General features: G+C 40.7%; 2 protein-coding genes and 1 long non-coding RNA gene across 3 annotated transcripts; 2 read left to right on the top strand and 1 right to left on the bottom strand.

Moving 5' to 3' along the window:
• LOC116614470 lies at positions 1-27,885 on the bottom strand. The gene is made up of 3 exons (XR_004294541.2): positions 27,706-27,885; positions 12,274-12,339; positions 1-1,526 (listed from the first exon to the last, which is right to left on the bottom strand). It is a non-coding gene; the product is annotated as an uncharacterized LOC116614470 (long non-coding RNA).
• On the top strand, positions 1,822-15,619 carry LOC5507060 (serine/threonine-protein kinase H1). The gene is made up of 2 exons (XM_032375505.2): positions 1,822-3,657; positions 11,547-15,619. Exons 1-2 carry the CDS (start codon positions 2,785-2,787, stop codon positions 12,510-12,512), a joined length of 1,839 nt encoding a protein of 612 aa, XP_032231396.2. The 5' UTR covers positions 1,822-2,784; the 3' UTR covers positions 12,513-15,619.
• LOC125559130 lies at positions 6,416-9,944 on the top strand. The gene is made up of 2 exons (XM_048721130.1): positions 6,416-7,334; positions 7,988-9,944. The coding sequence occupies exons 1-2, from the start codon at positions 6,416-6,418 to the stop codon at positions 8,020-8,022; spliced, it is 954 nt and encodes a 317-aa protein (XP_048577087.1). The 3' UTR covers positions 8,023-9,944.
• Positions 27,886-27,911: the final 26 nt, after the last annotated feature.

Raw genomic sequence — 27,911 nt, forward strand, 5'->3', positions numbered from 1 at the left:
TTTGCATAAATCAATAAATTTAATAAGAAACCATTACAACAAAACGTGCCAGAGGCAATTCGACAGCCCTCGTATGTGAAATCCGTTTTGGATCAGCAGTGTCCAAAACAAAAAAACATTTTCCGCTGACCATCAAGCAGTTTCGTGACACGACGATGAGAGAACGGAATAAAAGGGAAGTCTCCTTTACGCGGACGTGATGCGACGATGGTATTCAAACAAGTCTTGGTTTACAAGCAGATTAATTTGTCATCATGATGTACTACACCGCCCAACAAAAGACAAGAGAGCAAGTGCCCATAGAAGCGCTGATTGTTAAGAAAGCCAAGTTCAATGCCAAAAACAGGTACCAATTGCGTGAACCCCAACAAAACGGGCTGTCATCAAATCGAGTTGTTAATCCCTGCTGCACCAAACAAAAAGTTTAAACCCCCAAATAGCAACAAATATTACCCAATCATACGTTAAACAGGGTCCTAGGTCCTTAGGATAAAGCGGAATAGGGAAAGAAATCTGTGATAGACAGCGACAAAAATGACGGAATTGGTGGGACCCCCGTCCCCATCCGAGCTAAGCGATGCACAGTGGACCTCCGTCAAACGACCACCCTACGGTACACCTGTTACCGCTCGGTCTCGATTACGTGAATTTATCCATGTACGTATTTGTGTCTGGTCGATCATGAAACACTATCTACTCTGCTATTTTGATTTCTCTGATAGTAGTAAGAATAAGACCCCATTGCTTAACCATTGATCCTTTTTCATTATTATCTAATTTGTTAGAGGTGAAATGAATACAATAAAGAAAAGCCTAAGTTATAAACGAACTTAACTCCAAAATCCCAGAGAACATCCCTTTGCAACAGACCTGGCTGCTAATAATTTCCCGGCAGGTTTTTTTTTAGTTAAAAGCTTACCAGATTGGCAAATTTTCTACCAGGTCAGTGGAATTGTTTTAAATATTTTCGTTCGGGGAAAAATTTTCCACCAGCTTAGAGTAACATTGAACCGGGAAAGGCATAACTCTGCTAGGGAGTGTCTGAAAAATCATCAGGTACCATGATGCTCGTTAGTGATTGCAAAGGACCATTCGATGGACCTTTATCTTCCAACGACTTGTCCGTCCCGTTCGTAACGCGTCACCATACTTCAGGTGCCCTCTTCAGCACGTGTGCCCATGCATTTCCGGTACCGACAATAGCCTGGAAGTCAACAATAACCTCGGCGCTCGGTAGTCACTGTGACAAAGCATAGTTCTTTGAAGGAGCTCTAGTCCCGGGGGATGAGGTGGGAGGGGCCTTCTCCCGAGAAAGTCACATACTGTATATGCTTGCCATCACCATCCTTTAGGGTGTAAAATGTGGCCCCCGGGACCCAACTAACCGTCTATAGTGAGATATATTGTGGGAGCAAGGGTTCCAAGGCTTTCTGTTGCCAGTTCGTGTAGCTGTTCCAGTCCCTGGAGCGTCCCTACATCGGCTTTACCGCCGTCGTGCCCTTGGCCCAGCCATGTGACGCGGTAGGCTGGGAAAAAGCAAACGCAAGGGTCTAAGCGAGATGCTTGGAATACTTGTTAGGCGTGATGGCATAACGGGGTTGGCCCAGACTTACCCGAGTAACGCTACACTACTTCGCTCTCTTATCGCAGATAATCAGCTGGAGTGGCCCTGAATCGTTCGCTAAACCCATTTACACGACATTTTCTTAAATGAGATTTATAAGGGCAAGAATCACGCCTGAATGTGTATAGTACTGGCTCTTACTTTCTTTCACCGTGTCGCGAAACTAACACAAGATAGTTTTTCTAGTTGAGAATCCCGGCACCTTTACTCGCTTTTTGTACGGAAACGAACAAAAATAGAAACTAAGGTAGACAAAAAGTTTGGCACAATGAAAAGCTAAATCAAAACATTGCGACATTCCCCCATCGGGCAAGCTAATCTAGAGTTTCAACATGGTCCGACATAGGAATTTTAATTATCTTGTGGCGGAAACATCACAGAAAAACCTCAAACACCCTCTACAATGTTTTGTAAGTTTACATCGACACGAGGAGATTAACTCAACAGAATAAACCAACAAACTAAACTAGTCCTGTCCAGTAGCATGCCAGCTTAATCGTATCTCAGCCAGTGTTTTGATTTCGTTTTGCAAGGCTGTCATCTGTCAACCGTCGGATTTGACGCACTTCAAGAGTGCGCACGTGATAGTAAGAAAGGGTCTCAAGACATCTTATAACCTGCAGTCAGGCCCTCCGTGTTGAGTTTACCAGACTAGACCAAATATCGCAGCGCAATGTCGTTGTAGAGGTGACTGTTTGGGTAGCGAACCGAACGAACGTAAACAAAAACACACACGGAGATATTCTCCGTGTGAAGCCTGGTCTATCTCGGCAGCGTACCTCTAGGCTCCGTTCCATGTTTTCGCATACCACCGTGTCCCGTAGTGTGAGGTCCTGTCTACTGACATGACAGCCCCATTGTTCTTACAAGCAACACGGCCAATAACCTCTGGCTCGCTGACCCCCGTCATTGGTCGAGCTCACGGGTCAAGCTGTCACAACCGGCGCGTGATTGGCTAACACGTTGGGTTTATCTTCCATGACGTCACGACATTTGTCAGGAGTGTTTTGAATTTCGCTCGAAGTATACATACACATTCATAGAAGTTGAGTAAATCCCGCGATGTAGTTTTTTTTAGGAAAGTCGCGCGTAATTTTGATTCGATGTATTGAAACCGTGAGTTCCGAATCGTGTTCAATCTACTGGATAGCAATGGAGCCATGACAATGGGATGTGGAAGTAGCAAAAAGTTATTACAAGAAAGTCCATCGGAGCGGGTCGTAACAACAACGTTGTTGGCCGAAGGATCTCCATCACGTGAAGCTGGTACGCGCTCGAGTGGAGACAAGCCTTATGCAAAACGCAAACTCTCTGGTCAGAAAACAAAAGGCGAGAAATACAAGGCAAGATTCGATATTCGAGTCACTAAGGAGTATGAAATCAAAGCGCTTATCGGTCGAGGGTCGTTCAGTCGTGTTGTACGCGTCGAGCACTATCAAACGAAACAACCCTACGCGATCAAAATGATGGAGATCGAACAGGGAAAGGACGAGTTTCAGTCCGAGTTAGCCGTCCTTAGGCGGGTCAAACATGAGTTTGTTGTTCGGTTGTACGAGGTGTTCGAGTGTAAGAACAGGGTTTACCTGGTCATGGAGTTGGCAACGGGAGGAGTGTTGCTAGATCGAATACTCTCCAAGGGGTTCTTCACCGAGCGGGATGCGACCAGGGTCATCTATATGGTGTTAGAGGGAGTACGTTATCTCCACTCGCTGGGTATAACCCACCGGGACCTTAAACCGGAGAATCTACTCTACTACCATCCCGGCAATGATTCCAAGATTATGATCACGGATTTCGGGCTGTCGAATTTGCGCAAGCACCCGGACGATCGAACGATGGAGACGACGTGTGGTACCCCGGGGTACATGGCACCCGAGGTTCTATTGAGCAAGCCGTACACAAACTCCGTAGATATTTGGTCAATTGGGGTGATTACGTTTAATGTACTCAGTGGTCAAATGCCGTTTGCGGATGACCACAGATCGAGGTTATACAAGAAGATTCTGCGAGGGAAGTTTAGCTTCAGTGGTGAGGTAAGTTCTCGACGTACGATTATGTGTTTGGTTATTAGCGCTGTTGTTACTCTAGGACTCAATCTGCTAAAATTATCCTGCACAAAAGGGATTGTAATAAATATTCAATGGTGGCTGGTGGCCCCGTGTAGCGGCCATTCAAAACTCGTCACTATTACGTCGCTTTGTTTGGGCACGAGATGTTCTAGCAATGTATTAGAGTATTCAATAGGGTTTAGAGGGGAGAATTTGGTGGTTTACTGTTTCCATAGAATGCACAACTGTTTTCTTAATAATATATTTCATAGCACCACTCTAAAATATCAACTTAGTCGTAAATCGACCGTGTTTTGTCCCAGCATACGCGATGGCACCTAAATTGCATGCATATGCAAATGCGCACTAGGAACGAAGATTGACCTAACCCCCGTAGAACAGAATCACAATCGACTAAAGACAACATTGTAGTTGTCCAATTGTCCTCTACGATTTGTTTTTGCTCTTATAATTTTTTATGGCGAACACACGCGACTAGCCATGGCGACTGTATTAAATAAGGATGTTAAATAAGTTCAATGGCGTAATTAAACTGCTTTACTACGCTCGCGCGGCCTGGAAAGTTCTCCTAAGAATTCCGCTTCACAAAATTACCCTAAATTTAAAGTAATTCGGATAACTAATATACTTATGATATAGTATATTCTAAGTAAGATAATAATTCGTCTGCAGGGTCAGAAATATTTTTGAGTAATTTTTGCTAGTGTTTTCTCGTATACATAGCGTGCGTAGTTGATTAATGTATTTCTTGTATATTATATTACCTCCCAAAAATGTTACTGACTCGCGGCAAATCTAACAATTTATTAGAGACTAAAACCACTAGGTACGTTGCCAAAATCCGCGGGAAGCGACAAGAGAAGAACTTCCTCCAAAATAATTCTCTCTATCGAAACAACTTTGAAAGAGTAAAAGATTTCCGGTTTACCACCGTTGGCGTGGCATGTTTTCCATGTCAAGGTCTGTTAGCAGGCGTGTAACACGCTGTAATGCGCTGTATACGGCGAACTTCATTAGATCATTATTTAGTGCGATTGCCAACGATTAGCTTTACGTCGTTATCGTGCTCCAAGGGCAAGCAGATAGCCGTGAGGTTTGCTTAGCGCTTGGCTTACAAGCATTTAATCTGCCGTGGACACGATTCGGCGCTAGTATTCTGTCAATAGGTAAAAAACTAACCGGACGAACGACCGTGGCGCTAATTCAATAAACATACCTTTGCAGTTTTTGCATACTTGTGGTTTCTTGGGTCAACAAAGAGAGGAAATCAAGTAATGTAGTAAACAAATCGTAGCCTAATTTGCGGGGCCAAGTACAAGGCATATAACACGACAAAGATAGATCAAGAGTACAACACTTTTATATCACGCAAGCTGGAAACTTCCTCTAGCGATTTCCGCAAACACATTTGCGACGATCAAAGGAAGGTCCAGTCCGCTCAACATACTTTAGCATCATACTAGCTTATTTAGATGCAATTTCGACCCGGAAAACACTGTATCTCCGCAGGTTTCCCAGTGTTACAAGAAGCAGGAAGGCCAAGTGCTGACCGACCCTTTGCTGACACCCCTTTCACCGTTTTAAATAAAAAAAATTCCAATTAAAAGAAAAAAGCAGAAAATTGCTAACGTAAATTGAATAAAGACCAGTCTGTAGATTCTGTAGATCAGTCTGTAGATGTGTGACATGACAGCGGCGTGGTTGGACGTGCCTAGCTTTAGCTCCGCGTTTTGAAGTCGTTGTTTGCACTTTCATGTGCATTAAGTTCATATATGTAATTCAAATATTTAGTGTTGTCGTATGTGTCTATTTGTTCTTTATTTTTTTGTGGCCATGGCTTTAACAAGAGAGGTTTTGGAAGAACTACTCGACAAGAAACTGGCGCCATTGCAGGCGTCTCTTGACTTTCTAAATGAAAAGTACGACATCATCTTAAAGAAAGTCTCAGATCAAGAGGTTAAAGTAAAAGAACTCTCGAAAGAGAATTCTCGTCTTCTTTCGGAAGTGGGGCTACTCAGATCTACATTATCAAACCAAGGGAAATGGCTAAACGATCTAGAGCAATATGGCCGCCGGGAATGCCTCGAGATCCGTGGGATCCCTGAGGTTAAAGGAGAAGACACTTCTCAAATAGCGTGTCAAGTCGCCAACCTAATTGGGGTCAAGCTCTCGAGACAGGATATCTCGACCAGCCACCGCATCAAGCCTAAAAACTCGACGGCAAAGTTCCCGCCCTCCATCATAGTCAAATTTACAAGCCGTGACAAGCGAGACGAAACATACAAAGCCAGGGGGAGGTTGCGTGAGCTCTCCACACACAACGTGCCTGGCCTGGATAGATTTAAAAGTAACTCGATCTATCTCAGTGAGTCTCTCACTCAAAGAAACAAGGCATTATTCAAAAGTGCGTTGGAGGATAGAAAACAAATGAAGTATGACTTCATTTGGACTGCAAATGGAAACATCTATTTGCGCAAGAATGAACGCAGTCCATCGATTCATGTTACCGATGAATCGGTATTAATAAATCTAAGAAGCTCCAGCTTTGTTCACGAAGTCGAAGGGGCGACGGCGATGACAGATACCAACATCTCCTCCAAGAGCGACAGTGCGGCAAGTACAAATACAGCAAGTTAAGAATAAGTCACATAGCTAACATGTATTCTTTCCATCGAAGTTTACAATTAACTAGATCACATATAAGTTCTTATGTTGACTTACAATGACTAGAGTTATCTGTCACATTTGTTCTAAAATTATAAGAAAGAACTGTCGTGCTGTCGAATGCGATTCATGTTTACAGTGGTGTCACTTTAAATGCTCAAAATTGTTGCTTAAACAGTTTAATCATTTATCGCTCACCAACGATTTATGGCTCTGTCAGCCCTGCTATTCTGAAGTCTTTCCCTTTCACAATTTAAACAACAATGATCTATTGGATCTAGTCTTTAATTCCAATACATTGTGCCACTGCTCCCCATTCATTGATCGCGTTCGCCTTGAAAATCTTCCTCATCTAGACATAGTTTCTAGTTTGAATTTTCCGAATTTAAGTGACTTTGATTTAGATATTAATATTCCTAGTCAGATTAATTCAAAATACTACTCCCCCCATGAATTTCACTCGTCTTATGAGCTTTCAAATTTATCAGACAAATCGCTCTCACTTCTTCATTGTAATATAAGAAGTATTTCAAAAAACTTTGATAAATTACAAGATATGCTTTCTACTTTAAATCATCCTTTTAAGTTAATTGCTCTATCTGAAACCTGGCATTCTGACTGTAGAGAGCATATTGCTAATTGTTCTCTCCCAGGTTTTACTTATATATCGAAACCGACTAAATTTTCAGTTGGGGGAGTAGGTTTATTTATAGCTGATTCTTTTAATTTCATTTTGAGGGAGGACTTATCCATTTCAAATGATCAACAAGAATCTTTATGGGTTGAAATACAAAATAATAAGGGTAGCAAAAACATATTATGTGGAGTTATTTACCGCCATCCAAATAGTTCTCTTGACCCCTTTTTAGAACATTCCTATAAAACCATGGACAAAATCAGTAAGGAGGGAAAGCTCTGCCTTTTTTCAGGTGACATAAATTTGAATTTATTAAATTCAGACTCCCACCAACAAACAGGGGAATTTCTTAATACTTTATTTTCATATTCTTTTCAGCCACATATCTTGCAACCTACTAGAATAACTGATCATTCGGCCACGCTCATAGACAATATATTTTTTAACTCGCTCGAACATAAAACTTGTAGTGGCAATATTGTTTATCCCTTAACAGATCATCTTCCCAATTTTCTGACAATAGATTCAATTAATATCAATGTCTCAAAAAATGACTTCTACCAAAGGGACTATTCTAGGTTGGATCAGGAAGCTTTAATTAATGATTTTAGCCAAATTGATTGGTCTTTACAGTTTTATGGTATGGATAATGTTAACGATATTTTTTCCTGTTTTCTTGCTAAGTCTAATGAAATAATTAATTCCCATGTTCCAATGAAAAAACTTTCTAGAAAAGAAATTAAATTCAAAGCAAAACCTTGGATATCCAAGGGCATCAGAACTTCGATTAATTATAAGAACAGGCTCTATAGGAAGTTTATTAAATCTAGAAATCAATATCATTTTGAAAAATACAAAATCTATAGAAATAAATTGAACCATTTAATAGCAATAAGTAAGAGAAAATACTATGAAAAGTACTTTAATTTTAACAAATCTAACATAAAAAATATCTGGAAAGGGATAAAAGAAATTGTCGTGCTAAAGCCTAAGGCTCATTTCACACCTTCAAAAATTGTATCTTCTAATAAGGTTTTAACCAATGTAAATGAGATAGCAAATGAGTTCAATTACTTCTTTGCTAATGTTGGCAGAAATATCAGCAACAATATTCCAAAAGTAAACACTTTATTTTCAGAATTTCTTCCAACAGCTAATTCTAACAGCTTTCTTCTAGCTCCCACATCTACAGAGGAAATTAGAAGTATAATCTTAGGAATTAAATCAGGTAAAGCTTGTGGTTCTTATAGCATTCCAATTACAGTTCTTAAAATACTAAGCTCTATTATTTCAAGGCCTCTGGAGATATTATACAATCTGTCCTTTTCTTCTGGCATTGTACCTGATGCCTTCAAAATTGCACGTGTCATACCTATTTACAAATCAGGCTCTCATTTTGACACTTCTAATTTTAGACCAATATCATTATTATCTATTTTTAATCAGTTACTTGAAAGGTTAATGTATAACAGAGTGATAAAATTTCTAGACAAATACGATATTTTGTACAAAAATCAATTTGGCTTTCGAGCCAATCATTCTACAGAACATGCTCTTCTGCTTATTACCGATAAAATCCAAAGATCAATTGAGGGTGGTCAATACTCTTGTGGCATATTTCTTGATTTTAGCAAAGCTTTTGATACTGTTGATCATAAAATATTATTAGCAAAACTTTATTCATACGGCATCCGTGGCATAGCTTATGAATGGTTTGTTTCCTACTTATCAAACAGGCAACAGTTTGTTTCTATTGGTAATGTGTCATCTGCACCACTACCAATAACATGTGGAGTGCCTCAAGGTTCAGTACTTGGTCCACTTCTCTTTCTTCTGTACATTAATGATTTTAATAACTGCTCCAACTTATTTGACTTTCATTTATTTGCTGATGATGCCAATTTATTTTGTGCCGATTCTTCATTGACATCCTTAGAGACCAAAGTAAACACAGATCTGTATAATATAAATCGTTGGCTTTGTGCAAATAAATTGGCTTTGAACATCAGTAAAACTAATTTTGTCATTTTTCGACCAGCACAAAAGAGGCTGGCTAGTTCTATTTCTTTATCAATCAATAATAATACCATTAAACAAAAAAATAATATCAAATATCTTGGTGTAGTTATTGACTCCTTTCTTAACTGGAAGGAGCACATTAACCAGTTAAGTAAGAAAATCTCCAGAGGTGTCGGAATAATAGCAAAGCTGCGTTACTATGTATCACCAACAATTCTCACTCAGCTATATTATTCTCTAATTTATCCATTTCTTACTTATGGTGCTATTATTTGGGGCAACACATATGAATCAACAATCAAGCCTCTTTTTATTTTACAGAAGAAAGCTGTTAGAATCATAACTTTCTCATCTTACATTGAACATACTTCTCCTATCTTTAGAAAACTAAATATCTTGAAATCTCCTGATCTAATCTATTACTTAAACACAATATTTATGTACAAATTTAATTTGAATCTACTTCCAACTCCTTTTGATTCTTTTTTTACTACGGTTGCTTCAAGGCACAAATATAATACAAGACTGGCTTCTAAATCATCGTACTGCCTCCCTTTACCTCGAACTAATTATGGAAAGTTTAATATTCGTTTTAAAGGTGCCTCAATTTGGAATAACATCAAAGAACCTACCAAAACCATGCGTTTGCCTAGCTTCAAGGCTGCAATAAAGACCTCAATCCTTGAAAATTATTAGCCTCTATCTAGTTTTTTTGTTTTATTGCATTTTATTTTGCTGCTGCTTTCATGTATTTTGTATTCGTGCCTTGTACGTCCTTGCTATACGCTCCATTTAATTGAACTATTTTGTGCTGCCTAGCCAGATTAGCTTTTTAGTTACTTCTAGGCAGCCAATACCCAAAATCTGTAATTATTATTTATTTTCTTACTGTAATTTCTGTGTGTGGTATAAATAAAGTTATATTGTTGTTGTTGTTGTTGTTGTTGTTCCTTTACATTACTTATGGCGATTCTCCGATTTCTTTTCCGAGTTTAAGTGTGTTTTTTGTTTTGATCTTTAGTGACCTATTTTTCTGTTTATTCTCTGTTTATTCTGTTTTTGGAAATCTCGATACATACATAACAGGTCGCTTTAACGTTTTTTAGTGTTTTTGGACAAAATTAAAAATGCTCAAAGTTTGCGTGATATTCAGATATTTATTTGATGTTTAAGGGCAAGGATAGCTCAAAGGACAGCTTGAACATGTACCTAGGTTGTTCTTGGCATGTTTTCAGCGATGTGTCAAGCGAAGCATGTAACGGGGTATAGGATTACATGGAAATAAGTCAGTGATCAAAGACTTTACAAAGCTGGCTTCAGCTCAAGACAAGGAAGCTCACATTCAGTCACATGGGCTTTAGTCAAAGTGTATCTGTTTGCTTCCCTGGTAAAACAATGAATTCTAAAAAAACAGAATGAAAACTGATGCACGTTATTAAAGAGCGTAGAGAAATCAAATTCGATTTTACTGCTTGTTATTTTTATATCCCATCTAGAATTACAAATAGAAAGTAGAGACAATAAAACTGTCTCCTGCTTATGTGGGCAGGCTTGGGAGGGAGCTCTACCCAAACTGATGCCAAATGTTTGCCTCTCAGTCTGTCCTCGTTTTCTTATAGTTTTCTTGCCTTTCTGTGTTTTTTTTATTCTTACCCAAGGATGGTTTTCCATTTCAACTCCCTTATGGGCCTAAATAAACATTTACTGCCAGTTCCTGTTTGTACAAAGGGCTCTGACCACATCTGTAGTTTAAATTCTTATTTGGCAAGAGACAAGAAATAGGTGGTTCAGCTCAGGAAAATCTACATGGAGTTATGTAGAACAGATACTTAACTTTCTATTTAAATTGAAACGGTGACACACTGGATTTGTTAAAAAGTGAAGATAAACTAACAGTACTGTACATACGAGACTTCATCATTGTTCCACATTTTCGTTAAGGTTTGAGTTTTTAGGTGCAACAAAATGTGCAAGTGTTATTGAGCTTTAAAGATGATTTTAAATACTCATTTTGAGAAAGTTTAGATTGTTGTTCACCACATGCTAAGCCTTCCTTTTCTAGATCAGTTGCAATATATATACAAAAATCCTTCTAAATTGGTCATGTTGAGGACTGAAACATGTTCAGAATAATCGTGATAATTTGAAAGCCAACCTTGCTGTTTTACACTCTCACACAACACCAAATGACCCAGAGCATCCACCTACATTGCCCCACACTTGCGGAGCTCTGCTAGCTACTTCAGGTTTTATCATCGGCTATATTTTGTCTGATGTTTAAAATAAATAATACAGCTGTATAAATAATACAGCTAATCCTCTCACAACAGGCTCCTACATTACAGTACATTTTGATAGCCCTGTTGTGCTCTTCAAGGGAGTAACTGGGATAATAAAGCATAATGAAGTATCAGACTCCAATTCTGAATGGTTATTTTCATTTACATCTTAGTGATTGACACTTTCCCTACTGACAATAACTATTATGGCTAGAGCTCTCTTCTCTGATTGACATGCTTGTATTACATTGCAGCCATGGGATGATGTGACAGACATGGCTAAAGACTTCATTAATAAGCTGATTGTCTATGAGCCTGAGATGAGGCTAACAGCAGAGCAGGGGATTAAACATCCATGGATTGCTTCAAGTGCTGCAACCTCAAGTTTGAAAAATCTACATAAATCTATCAGTCAGAACTTATTAAAATCAAGAGGGAACAGTGCAAAGTCCAACCGCTCTCAGAAATCCAATAGATCTATACGGTCGGTTATTTCAAGGCACTTGAGTAATTCTCAGACACACCAGCTACAACTGTCTAATCTTCAGGAAAAGGAAGCAGAAGTAGCCCCTTCTACTCTTAGAGATCAAAGACCACTGGAGAAAGCAACTGTTCACAGAGAAACAGCCACAACTAGCCAGACTGTTCACAAGAAACAGTATGAATACTTGCATAAGCAACTTGATGGTCCCACTGAAAGAACACAAGAAGTTTCACTAGAAAGGAAAGTGCACATAAATAGAATGGCCATGGAGCCACAGGTTCCTTTTGAAAATTTCCAAAGGAGTAGCATGCCCCGTGGAAGCATGCCTCACACCTTTAAATCTGTACCTCCTACTTACACACTAGAGCAAATCCTAACAAGGAGGTCAGACCAACACCAGCTGGCACCGCCAGTATTTGGCATGCATATACAACAAAGTGCCAAGGAAGAGAGACCCCCCCACTTTAGGTCACAGTTTATAGACATGGATAGCTCACCACCATCTAGAGGTCATCACCCATTTCCAGGTCTGAGGAACAACTTCCTGGGTAACTTTTGCGCATCTGATGAACCAATTTCAAAAGAGGAAAGCATTAATTCTGATATGGAGGTCAGTGTGACAAATCCCACAACAAGCTCTTTAGAGCAGGTAGGAGGAGTGTTTAGACCAAGATTGTCACCAATGCCTAGGAGAAATAACAGAATTTTCTCTCAAGGAGATGATTATATGTGTTGAAGAAGCAAGATCAGAGTTGTCCCTAAGTTTCTGCTGCTGCCAAAGACAGGCTGAATTGTGGCTAATGAATACTTGATTATATAAAAGTTTGAATTTAAAACAAATCCAATTTCCTGGCCGAACACAAGCAAATTTCTTTGGGACATCCCTGCTAGCTTGACATTAGGTAGTTAAAAAATTTCAAAGATAACCGCAACCGATAGCTGCATTTATTTTAATGAATAATATTTAACAATTAGACTAGAGTTCGGCGCATATTATCTATTGACTCAGAGAAAATGAGAACGAGTAGTCTAATTGTTTTAGTATAAATCCACTCACATACTACCTTCAAATAAATAATGATTTTAAAAAATCTAAGTAATAAATAACCTCTTTTGTCACTACTTTTTCGCTACTTACTATCTATGGCTCAATAGATAGTGAGTACGGGAGCCAATCAAATTGCGAGATTCAGGATAGTATGTGAGTGGATTTATATGGTATGGTAAGAGTGGAGGGTAAGTCTCCCATGTTCTGTCGTAAAACATAACAGAATTGACACTACATTATACTTTGATACTCATTCTAATAATTTTTTTGTTAAAAAAGAAAGCATCTGCCTCTAATTCCAGGGGTTGTTTTTAAAGTAAGGCCTCAAATTTTTGGCATGGCACAAATGTTCTAAAAAATAATACTATAAATTGTTTTGAAAAAAAAATTGTATTATGAAATTCATAAATACACATTGAAATATAAATTAATAAATGGATATAATGTTTTGAAGAGGAAAAAATGTCACATTATTTCAGCACTTCAGTGTTGAATAAATACCTCCTTTGTGATACAAAATGTGTAAAACAGGCCCTGTGTTTTAATTTAGATCACTAGCTTTTACAAAAATGATCTCAACGTTATAAAAACAAACTCCTCAAGGTATCAATCCAACTAGGCTTATTAAACTAATCATTCAACTAATTGCAAAGTTTCTATCAATCTTTGTTAACTTCTTAATATCAGCTGAAGCACTATAAATTTTTCATTTGTAAAACTGATACAGGAGACTTTTACATAATGCAAAGGGGCTTATTTCTAGTCAGCAAGGATGTGTATGATTATACTAGAATTGCTAATATTGATGGTCGCCTAAGAATTAATTAAGCAAATTGATGAAATTGTAAGATATATATAAATAAATTTAGAAAATTGATGATGATATCAATATATTGTAAAGCTACACTTATTGCTGGCATGTTGATATTTACTCTGATGTAACTATATATATGCATCATAAATATATATTATATTGTAATATACTCACTACAACAAATACAGTTTATACACGTTTTATATACAAATATCATATTTTAAGATTACTGTATTTTATATATGAATCTTGCAAGAAAATGCACTGTTCATATCAATGGCTAACCATGATAGCATTATTGCAGGAAAGCAAGCATGTATGGGGGAGAGTGAACAATTTGAGGTGTGAAAAAAAAAAAAAACAACTATGCTCAACTCTCTATTTACTAACACTCTAATTAACAACTATATTGTAATCAAATATCCAGCTAGTGACCCTTTCAGAAATAGACAGCTACGCTTCAGTTAACTATATACTTATTTACACTATCATGCTGACACACATACTTCAATTAACAAACTGCTTACTGGCAATCAGAAAAATTCTCTGACAAACACTGTAAGTGAAACACCTTGGACAATTATTTTTGCAGAAGCCTTTTTTCAGTTCTAAGGTTATCCACTTATAAATGACTTACTGTATTGGGCTCTCTTATATAAATCCTAGACAGAACCCTGCTTCCCAAAGGCAGCCCCATACCATGTTATTATCTTGAGGCATAATGCTGTCATGGTTACTTTACAGGGTTGACTCAACATTTGGGTCATACATATGTGGATACAGTATGGTATATTGTAATGTTTTTTTAAAATAGAGAATGGAACTGTTTATACTTAAATTGATAGTTTCAGATATATATTTTGATTTAAACAAGGCCTGACATTGCACAATGCTTACCGCTGTATTTTCAAGATCATAATTATGTTAATCCAAAACTTTTTTTGCTAAGATTCTTAGAAAAAGGTTCCATTTTCTATATAAAGGACTTTGCATTTTGGTCAAGTTACATATAAGATGAACTTTAAATCATTTATCTAAAAAGATGTATTTATTTTATTATATAAGATTGCTATTTCTAAACAAAAACATGTTAAGTGACACATCAATTGTTTACTCATATGCAGTAATTGGCATTCAGCTTATTAACATTTAGCCTGCCAGTCAGTTCTCAGGGAGTGTCCATACCCTGATGGGGGAGGGGGGATGGGTGTCTGTAAAAAGTGAACACTCTGATTTTTTCATGAGCTCTACTGAAATCCTAGGGTTGTTAAAGAGGGGAGGGGGGGGAGCACTGAAAAAAAAATTACCCGAAAGGGGGAGGGGCACTGAATTTTAAGGTGGCCTGAGTCAAAATCTTCCCTCTTCCTTAGTGTATTTGATGGACACTTTCTTAATGAGGTTTATCCAGAAATATCTATTTTTGAATGTGTGATGACCAAGGCTCTTGTGTATGAACTTGTCCAAAACACAGGACCCTAAAATGTTATTAAAAAAAGTGCTAGCTGGTAAGCTGTATATGCATTTAGTTTTCACTGCCACTCAATATTTTATGGAGTAAATGAGAATCTTTTGCACTAAGGCATTGGCATTAAGGAATATGTGGGTTTTATTGTATGTGAAAAGGTTGTGGAAAGTGTTACTTACACTTTTAAAAGGATGTCAGAAACTATGTAGAGTCATTTCCATGTGCAGTAGAACTCCCATATCCAGGAGTGCTGTATTTTACATTTAGAAGGCCAATTTTCACAAAATTGGAATGCAATAACAATTTCCAAGAAAGGCTAAATCCTAACAAAAATGACTTTGTATATTTACATTTTCCTTTTATTATCCAGCCTTATCAGCAAAAAAGCATAAATATATTGTTTGTAGGTAACTGTGTGCGTCAAATGATATTGTAGTTAAATTTTGAATCTATCTACATTACCTATGTATTATAAATGGTATTTACACAAATCAAAAATAAATTTTTACATTGCAATATGTTCAGTATTAAGTTAGTCTAAAGGTCTTTCTTGAGTACGATAACATCAGCAACCCATGAAGGTGGTAGACTGCATTTTGTTGCAGAGAAAAAGCAATGTTTACAAGCACCTCAGCAACTTGGAGGATGGTGAGAGAGGTGTTTTCCACTATACAGTAAATACAGTCAACTGCCTGCAAGCAAGCTGTAGCACCATTTCCTGTATTAGCTGTTTATCTTCTAACTGTTTACCTTGCAGATTCAGGATGTCTAATAAAAGGGAAGGGGTGTACAGATCATGGAACCCTCCTGTTATTTTGAGTAAGTTTTGCCTGATTTTACTGGTTGTGTAAAACTTTGAAATAGAGGAAGGAATTACTGTGTAATTGCTCACAATTAGACAGTAACTATCCAAAATTTGGATGGTAAGATTTGAGGGAAACAATTGCTAGTAGTTATTTCTACCATGGACTCCCCATAAAAGAAGACTAGGACATACATCTTATAGGATATAAAATTCCACATCCCCACTATTTGCTACTTTTCTATTGCTACTTTTGTTCGCCACGGTGGCAAATTCTTGTTTCCTATACTCGTAAATTTTGAATCACGATCTTTCACCTTGAAATCTTATTTCTAATATGTCAAGATAACGTACTCTGACAAAAATTGCAAATCGGAAAAACACAGGCCAAAGAATGATCGCTCTCTCTCTCGTTTTGCACTAGTTCCAGGTAGCATTATAATATTTTCATTTGTAAATTGTTCGCTAGCTTCTCTGTTGTGGCTAATTTCCCATCAGTGTGGCTAATTGCTTAAAATTCGCCATAGTGGCTTGTGCCCTCAAGATCCTAGGGTACACAGAGTTCCACCAACTGTTATCCCTTAGGGGATGATTCTGCTATCCCTTACACAAATGTTTGCAAGCAAAGGTGGATTCATATGGATTTTTTTTGTTTGGCTTTCACCAGACAAGAAAACGATTTCCCAATACATGAGCTTTGATGCTGTCTTTTCTGAAACCAAATTCATTCCAAAATTGTTTACACTGCTATTCTAGGTCTGTTTGACCTGGAAATGATTTATTTGGGTGAAAAGACTTATAAACTATCTGACTGTAGGGAGGGGGCTGGGGGGGGGGGGGGGTGATGTGATGCCCAATTTTTCCAGGGATATCCAATAGTTTGCTTTGCTTTCTGTAATGGCGACAGGATGTGTTATGGGTTCCAAAAGCCTTCAAGAAGTAAAACATTGTGTTTGAGGCCATGAAAATAGACCTGGAGGGTTGGAATAAAGGTACCTATTTGTGACTCTAGTTTGCTTATCCCTTTACTTGTGTGAGGTTTTGTTGAAAGGGGCTTTTTTTTTTCTTTTTTGGTTTGAAATTTTTTTTAAAAACCCAAGCTTTTCTTGCTAAAGAGCAGTTGCTATCACCTTGGTTGGATGCATATCTTCAAGACCATTTATCCCTTAGACTAATGCCTCAGTATCTTTATCTCTTTGTGTTTATTTTGCATTTATGGATGTTTTTGGCTTGTGGGCACAGCCAGAACGGGCACGTACTATAATAGTAACTTGCCTAAAAATATCTGAATATCTGATACTGGAAGCAAACAAATAAATAGGAACACTGTTCAGGAGAAGGGCTTGGGATAACATACCCTGTATAGGATAATAGGATTTAAACAGAGAAGGTAAAAAACCCTACACTACCCGATCGAGTGGCATGACCCGATACCTCATTAGGCGGGAGCCTCAAGATTTTAGAACCCTTTTTCCACTCTCCCGCGTCAAGCACCAAATTTCTCACAACTGTTTGTCCATGCACTCTCATTAACTCCTTGACTTAAAATATGCACTGGCTGCCCAGCTACGAACTGTTTTTTCCATAGACTCTATTGCAATATTATCAAGGTTTTACTATGTGCCAATGCAGTAGCACGCCTTGGAATATTTGAGGGGCACAATACAGAAACATTAAGAAAATATTGGGGGGCACAGCCACATCCCACTGGTTATTTTTCTTATATTTTTTGGAAATATTGGGGGGCACAGCCACATCCCACTGGTTATTTCCTTATATTTTTTGAAAATATTGGGGGGCACAGCCACATCCCACTGGTTATTTTCTTATATTTTTTGAAAATATTGTGGGGCACAGCCACATCCCACTGGTTATTTCCTTATATTTTTTTAAAATATTGGGGGCATGTGCCCCACCCCCTGCTACAGCCCTGTGTTCACAGTTTGAACAACATGAATTTCAACTTTATTGATCAGATTTTACATGTGTTTATATGAACACGAACACGCTGCCATGTTGAATTAGCACAGACTACCCAAACCATGTATTATGTAGTAATACTAGGGCTTCCTAAGGCCGACAAAAATCCCAGCACAAAAAGAAAGATAAGAAAATGAAAACCTCCCAAAAACATTGTGATAAATATTTCTTTACTTTTTTCTTTCTTTGACCAATAAGATCTTTAGATTTTATAGTTTTTAGAAGGAATTTTCTTTCATTGAGTAGCCTGTGATTAGTAAGTTCAATATAGCGGCACGTTTGTTGTGTGTCAAAGGCTTATTTTACAAAAAGAACTATAGCCTATGCAGGGAAAAGCTTTAAAACAGATGTGCTATCATGTGGAAAAGGAGTAAAAGAGTGAAGTAAAGAACAACTGCAATTGTCAACTTGAAATTAGACGTTCTTATAAAAAAAGAGTGTAAAGGGATTTTTTTGTATAAGCAGTAAACCATGAACGTTTTGTTTGCTGTAACACAAAAACTGTAGAAGCCAAAGAGGACTGAAGAGATATTGATCCTACGTTTTAAAAAATGAATATTTTTAAAAATCAGTCAAACATAACAGAGTTAAACAAATAAAGGTGAATTATGACGTACATTTACATTTAAGCTTTTTCCAGCATTTAAACTTCTGACTTTTATTTCGAAGATTGTGAAGTAGCTTAAATGCGAACTGCGTGTTTTCAGAAGAAACTATTCGTTTTGCCGGCAGTGGTCACATAAAACTCTTAGGAACGTTTTTCAATAAACCCCGGTTAGAATACTACAGAAAAGTGAAATGTATTCAAAACGGGGCTGTGGGGTATTTTTTTTGGATCGCGAAATCCGGGGGTGGGGGTCATTTTTTTACCCCCTGGAACAGAAATTCCGAGGGGTGGGTGGGGGGGTGGGGTAAAAAAATTTTCCCCTCCATGCTGGGTGGTTGGGGGTATGTATGTTTTCTGGAATTGCACATTTAAAGGTAAAAGGAGAAAAAAATTCTAAATATCGATTTCTAATAATTCTTAGTTGTACAATTTTGATTCTCCTCTTACTACTGTATCTTAAAATTCATGAGCGCCTGTTCCGTAGACTGTACCATATTTTGGGGCATGTGCCCCGAGAGCCCCTCTTTAAAAAAACAGGGCCATAGCAGGGAGCGGGGCACTATAGGCATGCCCTACAAGGTAAAGACCAGTAAGTTAGGGGAATGGCTGTGCCCTCTAATATTTACTCCGTATTCCCCAAAATATTTCAAGGACTGCAACAGCTCCGATAAAAAAAGTGATAAGAAAAATACAATTCGCGAATTTTATTGCGATGATCCTTTTCTTTGTAACTAGACCCTGCGCGTAGGGTTGACTGGGATACCTGAGATGTGCAACTTGTTTGTGTGACATGTATGACAAAGATTTTACTGCCTACTTTGGATATAATAAAAAAATATTTATAATCTTGGTTTTTATTGTAAATGCCATATCACAACACTGATTGGGGCAAGAAAGGTAAGAGCATCATCTCTTCAGGTGTGGGGTGGACTCGAGGTGTGCTCCATGAAAGTAGACAGGGCTGATTGTCCTATCTTCAAAGCATTCTGGGAGATCCAGGGGAAAATTCACGAGGGGAGAGCCAGTCAACACTCCTCTCCCCAAAGTCAGATTCTTTTCAGAATTGCAGTGTAAACAATTTTGGAATCAATTTGGTTTCAGAAAAGACAGTATTTAGGAGAGCTGTAGTGATTCATTAGAAAATTATTTTCTCATCCAGGCAAAGCCAAACAAGAAAAAATCATCATGAATCCACCTTTGCTTGCAAATATTAATAAGCAAAGCACTCAATTATGCCCCAAAAGACTTCATGATGTCCTGAGACACTCTCCTAATATGCTCATAGCTGTATTTTTGATGAAAAATACAAGCAACCATCAACTTGTGCTGGCTTCAGCACAACGACGAGGGATTAAAAGTGGGGACCGCAAAGCACTGTTGGAAAGCTTGGATACCGCTGACTAGGTGCAGCTGTGTTTGACTTTGACGGGCTGTATAAAACTCAGAATAGGGGGGGGTATCTGTTTTCAGTCTGTTTTTTGTAAATTCAGCTCCAAAAAAGCCAGGAGTCAATGGGTTAAATCATGCAAAAGTTTTTAGTAACTAAGCGTTGCGATGACGTAGGACAGTAGGCTAGATACTTCGTGTAAGAAAAAGGCTTCAGTAAGGTCGCAATCAATACAATCAAAACATGCGATAGGGGGCGCCTACAGCGAGCTCAGGGGCGAGCACTAGAACCCGGGCTCGCGCGGTCAGACTCGACTTTAACCTCGTCTAAATTGCATTCAGACACATTTAAACTCATCGTCTGATAAGTTTGGGGTCAGGTACTGGATTGCGACGGCCCACGAGCCGCGCTCTCCCAGGGAACCATGGCAACTAGGCCACAATCCCCCGCCAAAAAGGTGCTTGAAAAGGAAGGAGAATGGCAGGGGCCATGGGACCTCCAGACCCCAAACGAAACAAGCACCACACACACATACCAGTGAACATGGGAGACTGATTTATTAGACTAGTTTACTGGAGGCCCCCGCTAGAACGTCGACTGGTGTGCGGATATAGGAGCGATACGCGTCACTGGTCCAGCGACCGAGAGTCTGTATCAAGTGGTCCGGTAGGCCATTGCGGGCCGCCACCGTGGCGGCTCCTATGCGGAAGCTATGGCTAGAATAGTTACCAGGAACGCCTTCGAGCTGGAGAATTTCTTGGAGCCAACTAGTAAGCTTTTGACGGGATAAGGGCTGACCTGATTCCATTACGAAAACGGGCCGGGCGCGCCACCTCTGCGGGTGTGGTACCCTAGCACCGCCTCCATGGCGCATACAGGGGGCTTGGCTCTACCGATGAAGACGTGTGTTCCCTTTCTAAACGGGTCAGTTTGGGACGCCTTCACGTGAATGCGCAGCATGGTTGGATTAGACATAGAGTCAATGGAGATGTCCGGGTCACTTAAATGGAGATCTGGCGAAAAAAATGCTACTACTGTTGACCGTAAACTCTGATGCGCATAAGAAACCGAAGTAGGCCAGGCAGCATGCGGCCCAGAACATAGCATGGTCAAACGGCGTTAAATCCAGATGCTTATGAGTCATTGACATGACCTCGGTGGTGACGGGAAGGCGCGAAGAGGGTGGTGTGCCTAGCGTGCGCTTTATGCCACGTAGAACCCTTTGCAATCGCAGGCGACCGGCAAGCGGGTCAGGGAACCCTTGCTCGATGTGTAGGGCACGTACGCTAGACATGTAGACATTAATGGATGAAGATTGCAGAGAACTGGACAGGTAAGTAGCGAACAAACAAAGCGTCCATTCGTCCGCGGGGCACGGGGAACCCGACGACGGGTGAAGTTTACAGATCTGAGAGCAGAACTCGATGAATCTTTTTTGGCCCGAAGCGTAAGACCTCCGTGTAGACTTGGCTAAGCCTTGTAGTAGCAGCTCCCGGCATCTGGCTTCGAGGTTGGCTGCGTTAGCTCCACCAGGACCGCCCGGGGTATTGAGGTAGGTGACGGGGCAGCCCAAGGCGCGAGTGTGAGGTGAGGAAGGCCTGCCAATTAAAACGAGACACTGCGTCAGCGACGGCATTCTCCACGCCGGGAACGTGCGCCGCAGAGAAGGAGAACCCTTGCCTGGCCGCGACTAGAAGCAGACTGCGTAGCAAATGCATAATGCTAGGAATGCGTGAAGTCCGCGAGGTCAGAATACAGACAACCGCTTCGTTGTCTGTTCTAAACAGGACGTGTTGTTTCCGCCACGAATGCCCCCACACGTGAGCCGCGACGACTATGGGGAAGAGCTCCTTATACGCGATAGATTCGAGCTTTTGAGGCTCCGTCCACACGCTGTTGAACCACCTGCTGCGGTGAAAGGCTCCGTAGCTCATGGCGCCCGCCGCGTCAGATGTAACCACTGTCGTTGGTGTGGCTGCCATCCCCGGGTACAGCCAGAAGGACACGCCGTTCCACGAGGCGATGAAGTCTCTCCACCACTGGAGGTCAAGCCGAAGCTCTGAGCCGATGCGAATTGGATGTTGGCGGTGACGGAAGCAGCGCAGCTGGTCAATCATGCGTCGAATAAAGGTGCGGCCCGGCCAGACCACTTTGGCGGCATGATGGAGGTGGCCTATGAGGGACTCGAGTTCGTGCCTCGTGCACCATTTAAGCGATGACCATTGCTCCAGAAGGCCACGAATATCGGCAAGTTTTTCCTCCGGGAGCTTAGCGATCCTATTGACGGTGTCGATCTGGATACCGAGTACAGTGAGAATGGTAGAGGGGCCCTCGCATTTCCCGGGGTGCAATGGCAAGTCTAGCTCGCTGCACACCCTTAGAGCCGTAGCTAGATTGAGGCTACACACTGAAGAGTTGGGGGGACCCGCCATGATGAAATCATCAAGGTAGTGTACGAGGTGGGTCACCTGATAGTTGATCACCAGTATCCACTCGACCGCGGAGGCTACGCTGTTGAAAATGAAAGGGGCTGATCGAAGGCCGAAAGGCAAGGCGAGGTCTACGTAGAAGTAGTTGCGCCACTTCATTCCGAGGAGGTAACGGTCTGATGGATGAACGGGGATGTTCCTGTAGGCTGCTAGAACATCAAATTTAGCTAGAAGCGCTCCGTTCCCCAGACCGTCGGCCATTTGGAGCACGTCATCCACCCCAATGTAATGGAGTGCGAAAAGGTCCCCATCGATGCCGTCATTGACGCTTGCTTCCTCTGGGTAGAATAGATAAACGATAAGTCGCCATTTGTCTGGTTGGCCCCGCTTGGGGATGACCCCGAATTGCTGATATGAAGGTTTGCGAACGGCGAGAAAGGAAAAGAACCAGCAACCCTTCCCAAATGCACTTCGTTCGCCAGGTATTCGTCTATGACGCCCGGGAACTCACTAGCGGACTTGTTGTTCTTTGTAGGCCACAACTAGGCCACAAGGGCCGCAACTAGGCCACCAAGGGCCGCAACTATAGGCCACAAGGGCCGCAACTATAGGCCGCAAGGGCCGCAACTAGGCCTCAAGGGCCGACAATACAGTAACAATAACAAGAAATAGTGACAATACAATAGCAACAACAGTAGCAACGCTAATAGCAACAGCAATAGCGATAACAAAAGACATAGCCAAGGCAACGGCCACCAGGGCCGCCAGTAATATCAGCAGTGGCGATAACGAAAACAAGTACAATTGCCGTAGCAGTGGCAATAGCGCTTGCAACAACCCTGACAATGGCAATAACCATAATGCTGGCAATAGCAATAACATTAAAGCTGACAATAGCAATAACAATAAAGCTGGCAATAGCAATAACAATAATGCTGGCAATAGCAATAACAATAAAGCTGGCAATAGCAATAACAATAAAGCTGGCAATAGCAATAACAATAATGCTGGCAATAGCAATAACAATAAAGCTGGCAATAGCAATAACAATAAAGCTGGCAATAGCAATAACAATAATGCTGGCAATAGCAATAACAATAACAATAATGCTGGCAATAGCAATAACAATAACAATAATGCTGGCAATAGCAATAACAATAATACTCAGTAGCAATAACAATAACACTGGCAATAGCAATAACACTAATACTGGCAATAGCAATAACAATAAAGTTGGCAATAGCAATAACAATAATGCTGACAATAGCAATAACAATAATGCTGGCAATAGCAATAACAATAATACTCGCAATAGCAATAACAATAATGCTGGCAATAGCAATAACAATAAAGCTGGCAATAGCAATAACAATAATGCTGACAATAGCAATAACAATAAAGCAGGCAATAGCAATAACAATAATGCTGGCAATAGCAATAACAATAATACTCGCAATAGCAATAACAATAATGCTGGCAATAGCAATAACAATAAAGCTGACAATAGCAATAACAATAATGCTGGCAATAGCAATAACAATAATGCTGGCAATAGCAATAACAATAATACTCGCAATAGCAATAACAATAATGCTGGCAATAGCAATAACAATAAAGCTGGCAATAGCAATAACAATAATGCTGACAATAGCAATAACAATAAAGCAGGCAATAGCAATAACAATAATGCTGGCAATAGCACTAACAATAATACTGGAAATAGCAATAACAATAAAGCTGGCAGTGGCAATAACAATAATGCTGGCAATAGCAATAACAATAATGCTGGCAATAGCAATAACAATAAAGCTGGCAATAGCAATAACAACAATGCTGGCAATAGAAATAACAATAATGCTGGCAATAGCAATAACAATCATACTGGCAATAGAAATAACAATAATGCTGGCAATAACAATAATACTGGCAATAGCAATAATACTAAAGCAGGCAATAGCAATAACAATCTGGCAATAGCAATAACAATAATACCGGCAATAGCAATAATACTGGCAATAGCACTAACAATAATACTGGCAATAGCAATAACAATAATGCTGGCAATAGCAATAACAATAATGCTGGCAATAGCAATAACAATAATACTGGCAATAGCAATAATACTGGCAATAGCACTAACAATAATACTGGCAATAGCAATAACAATAATGCTGGCAGTAGCAATTACAATAATGCTGGCAATAGCAATAACAATAATGCTGGTAATGGCAATAACAATAATACTGGCAATAGCAATAATACTGGCAATAGCACTAACAATAATACTGGCAATAGCAATAACAATAATGCTGGCAGTAGCAATTACAATAATGCTGGCAATAGCAATAACAATAATGCTGGTAATGGCAATAACAATAATACCGGCAATAGCCATAACAATAATAGCACTCGCATAACAATAGCAATAACGATATACTGGCAAGGCAATAACAATAATAATAGCAGTAGCAATGACTAGCAATAGCAATAACCATAGCAATAGCAATAACACTAGTATTAGCATTAACAATAATAATAGCAATAGCAAAAACAATAGCCATAGCAATGGCGATAGCAGTAATAAAGGCAAAGCACTAACAATAGCAAGCAATACCAAATAATAATAACGCAAGCTGTTGAGTATGTAGGAAGGTGTGAATGAACCTTTATTTAGCATATAATCAACGAGCCTGTTCTTACAACTGGAGAACACTCTGGCCGGCTAAGTAACCGCGCTCCCGCACGGGGTACCCAACGTGTGGTACACAACATATATGACACAAGCAATAGCAATAGCAGTAGCAACGCAAAGGCCACAAGGGCCGCTAGAAAGGCCGCCAGAGCCCAACTCTGCAAGGGGCCTCCAGGACCACGAAGGGCCGCGAAGGCAAAAGGCCGCATAGGCAGGGGGGGGGGGGGGGTGTGCAACCGCCGTATGGGCCGCAAAACCGGAGGCAACAGTGTTTAGGGTGAACGCTACAAACGCGGGGCTAGGAGGGCGGGGGTTCGTTCCCTTTTCCCAAGTGTCGGGGGAGGGAGCACCACTGCGATCTGCGATGCAGGATGGGGGTACTACTCGTATGCAGATGCATTAACAGCCATGACTAACGCCCCATGTATCCCCAGGTGCTGCTAGGGCTATTTATTATAGGGGTAATAAACAATACAAAGACAACAATAGCCGGTGTGCTACTAGGCTAAAGGCAGAAAATAGCGGTTACAAGGTGTAGTGCTCTACTAACGTGCACAGAACAAGGCCATCGGTGCTAAGGTGTAACGAATAGTGAAATAAACCAGGCGCCGACCCTGAGCCCAGCTAAAGCAGGGTGTAACGCAGGCTATGTAAACTTAATTAGGCTTGACACGTTTGGGTGCGGCTGGCGGTGGGGAGCGAGGCCTATTGCGATGGCTCAGAAAACCCGTTGGACGGTTGGGACAGTGCCGTACTTGGTGGTTGCCGTGGCAGGTTAAACACGAGTGGGTGAAGCGACAGGCTGAGGGGTTGGGGGTGACACATCTTTCCCTGTTCCAGGAGATACAGTAGGTTGTACTGCGGGACTTTGGCTGCGGAAGGGGAAGAGGAGCAGAGCCCGCGGTATGAAAATTAAACAGCTGTGTGTCGATTGCCGACCAGTCTTCGCAACGAAAAGAGGCCGCCTGTTGGCAGAATGCGACATCATAGTTCTGCCAGGCTCGCCCAGAAAACTGGCGATAGGTGCGGATGATCAATAGTAAGTACTGGTGAAGGTCTTTGAAGCGTTGGGGATGGTAGTGAGTCGCTACGGCCATGTATATGAAGAACGCCTCCACCCAGGACACGATGTCCTCTATAGCTTGCTTGGGCTTCCGGGATTATGTAGCGGTCAAGATGAGCCGCCCATCCAGCATCAATAGCGGCTCCGCTTCGGTGGTTGGGGAGCAATTGGTGGGCAGCAAGTCCCTCAAGTCAACATATTTGCCAGTGACAATTTGTGTGACCATTTTTGCAGGGACCGGGGGGTATCCCGTCCCTACCACAAGGGGCTGGAGTAGGGCAGTTTGGGGGGCAGACACAGCAGGAATGGACACACCGGCAGCTGTGGAGAAAGGGGCACCTGGGGCCAAAGGGGACAGCAAGCTACCTGAATACGATGGCGGGCAAGAGTTCGCCGAAAACGTGGATTGTTGTTGAGGTCGTTGGAAGCGGTTCGAGTGGTGTTGTTGGCAGTGAGGCTGTCATATCCCCCGGAGCTGTCGATTGGGAAGATGGCGGCTTCTCACTCTGCTGTCCGGTCTGGTGATGGCTCTCATTATCCAAGCTGGCCATCGCTCTCTGAATCTCCTCTCTTATGAGTTGTGTGAATGACAAAGGGGGGTTCGAGCTGATGCTGTCTTCTGGCGAAAGCATATTGCCGTTAAAAACCAGAGGTAAATGGAGAAGAAGGCAAAACAAACTCCTCTGAATCTCTGCAAGTCGAGCACGCTACAAAAACATGCGATAAGCGGCGCCTACAGCAGGCTAGCCACTCATTCACTTTGAAACAAGTCTCAAATGCGAACTTTTTCCTTACTAGGTATCTCCATCTTTCCTTCCCCCCTAGCATCCCCCGGCTCCCAGTTTCCATTCTCCCCGTCGCATTTGACTAGTACTTGGTCTTACCTCCTGATGATAAACCCTGTACTAGAAAACACGTGAGGCTGCTTAACCTTTCAAAGAGCTCTATGAAATATTCGATTCCTTATTTACCGCAATTTAATAAACATTTATGTGCATTTTTATGAACTTTTGTTGTTTTCATTATATTTTAAGTCACTTCTTTCTCCACCAGCGTGTACACCTTACCCTTTATCAGCCTTTTTGTTTTCCGGTCTATACCTCCCTACCCACTACCTCCTCCTTAATCTTCCCATTCACCCTATACGCCATGGTAAGAACAATTGCATCACTATCCCGTACACTACTTATAGTCCAACTCCACTCAACGTAGCATTATCCCCACAATGACCCTCCTGCCCTCACCCCTGCCACCTACCTCTACCCATATCACAACCATTATTCCCCTTTTATGTCCCCCTTCTCCCCAGGTGCCATTGTACGAATACCCGCTTTTAACCAAAAACTCGTGCGGTCAGACTCGATTTTAACCTTGTCTAAATTGCATTCAGACACATCTAAAACAAGCGAAGTATTGACTATGGCGCAAAGGCTCTTGGGGTATTGCGAAACATTGCAGATTTCCCGGGACCACGGAAAAAAAAAACCCAGTTGCAATTTATAACTGGGCTACCACAGGTATCCCAGTAACAAGTTCTTTTCCTCCCTATAAAAATCTACATTCATTCGCGTGTCGTGTTATATCTTAAGTACTTACACAAGTAAGTCGACCTCCTGGGTATAAAACAATTAAAGGTATTTACCTGAATTTTGTCATCGATTTACATTGTCCACCTAGCGTTGAGTAGCTTCCAGCTCAAGAAGTAGCATTTCCTGGTCCATCTTGATGGTAATAAGGCCTCTACGCAAAAGAAATTTGAAGAAGTTTTCAATTCAACTTCGCCATTTTTTTAACAAGATGGCGGCCAAGGAAGCAAAAGCCCGCGCGCGGGAAAACGACGCTTTCTAA

The sequence above is a fragment of the Nematostella vectensis genome, chromosome 13 (assembly GCF_932526225.1).
Source record: "Nematostella vectensis chromosome 13, jaNemVect1.1, whole genome shotgun sequence".
Lineage (NCBI taxonomy): Eukaryota > Metazoa > Cnidaria > Anthozoa > Actiniaria > Edwardsiidae > Nematostella > Nematostella vectensis.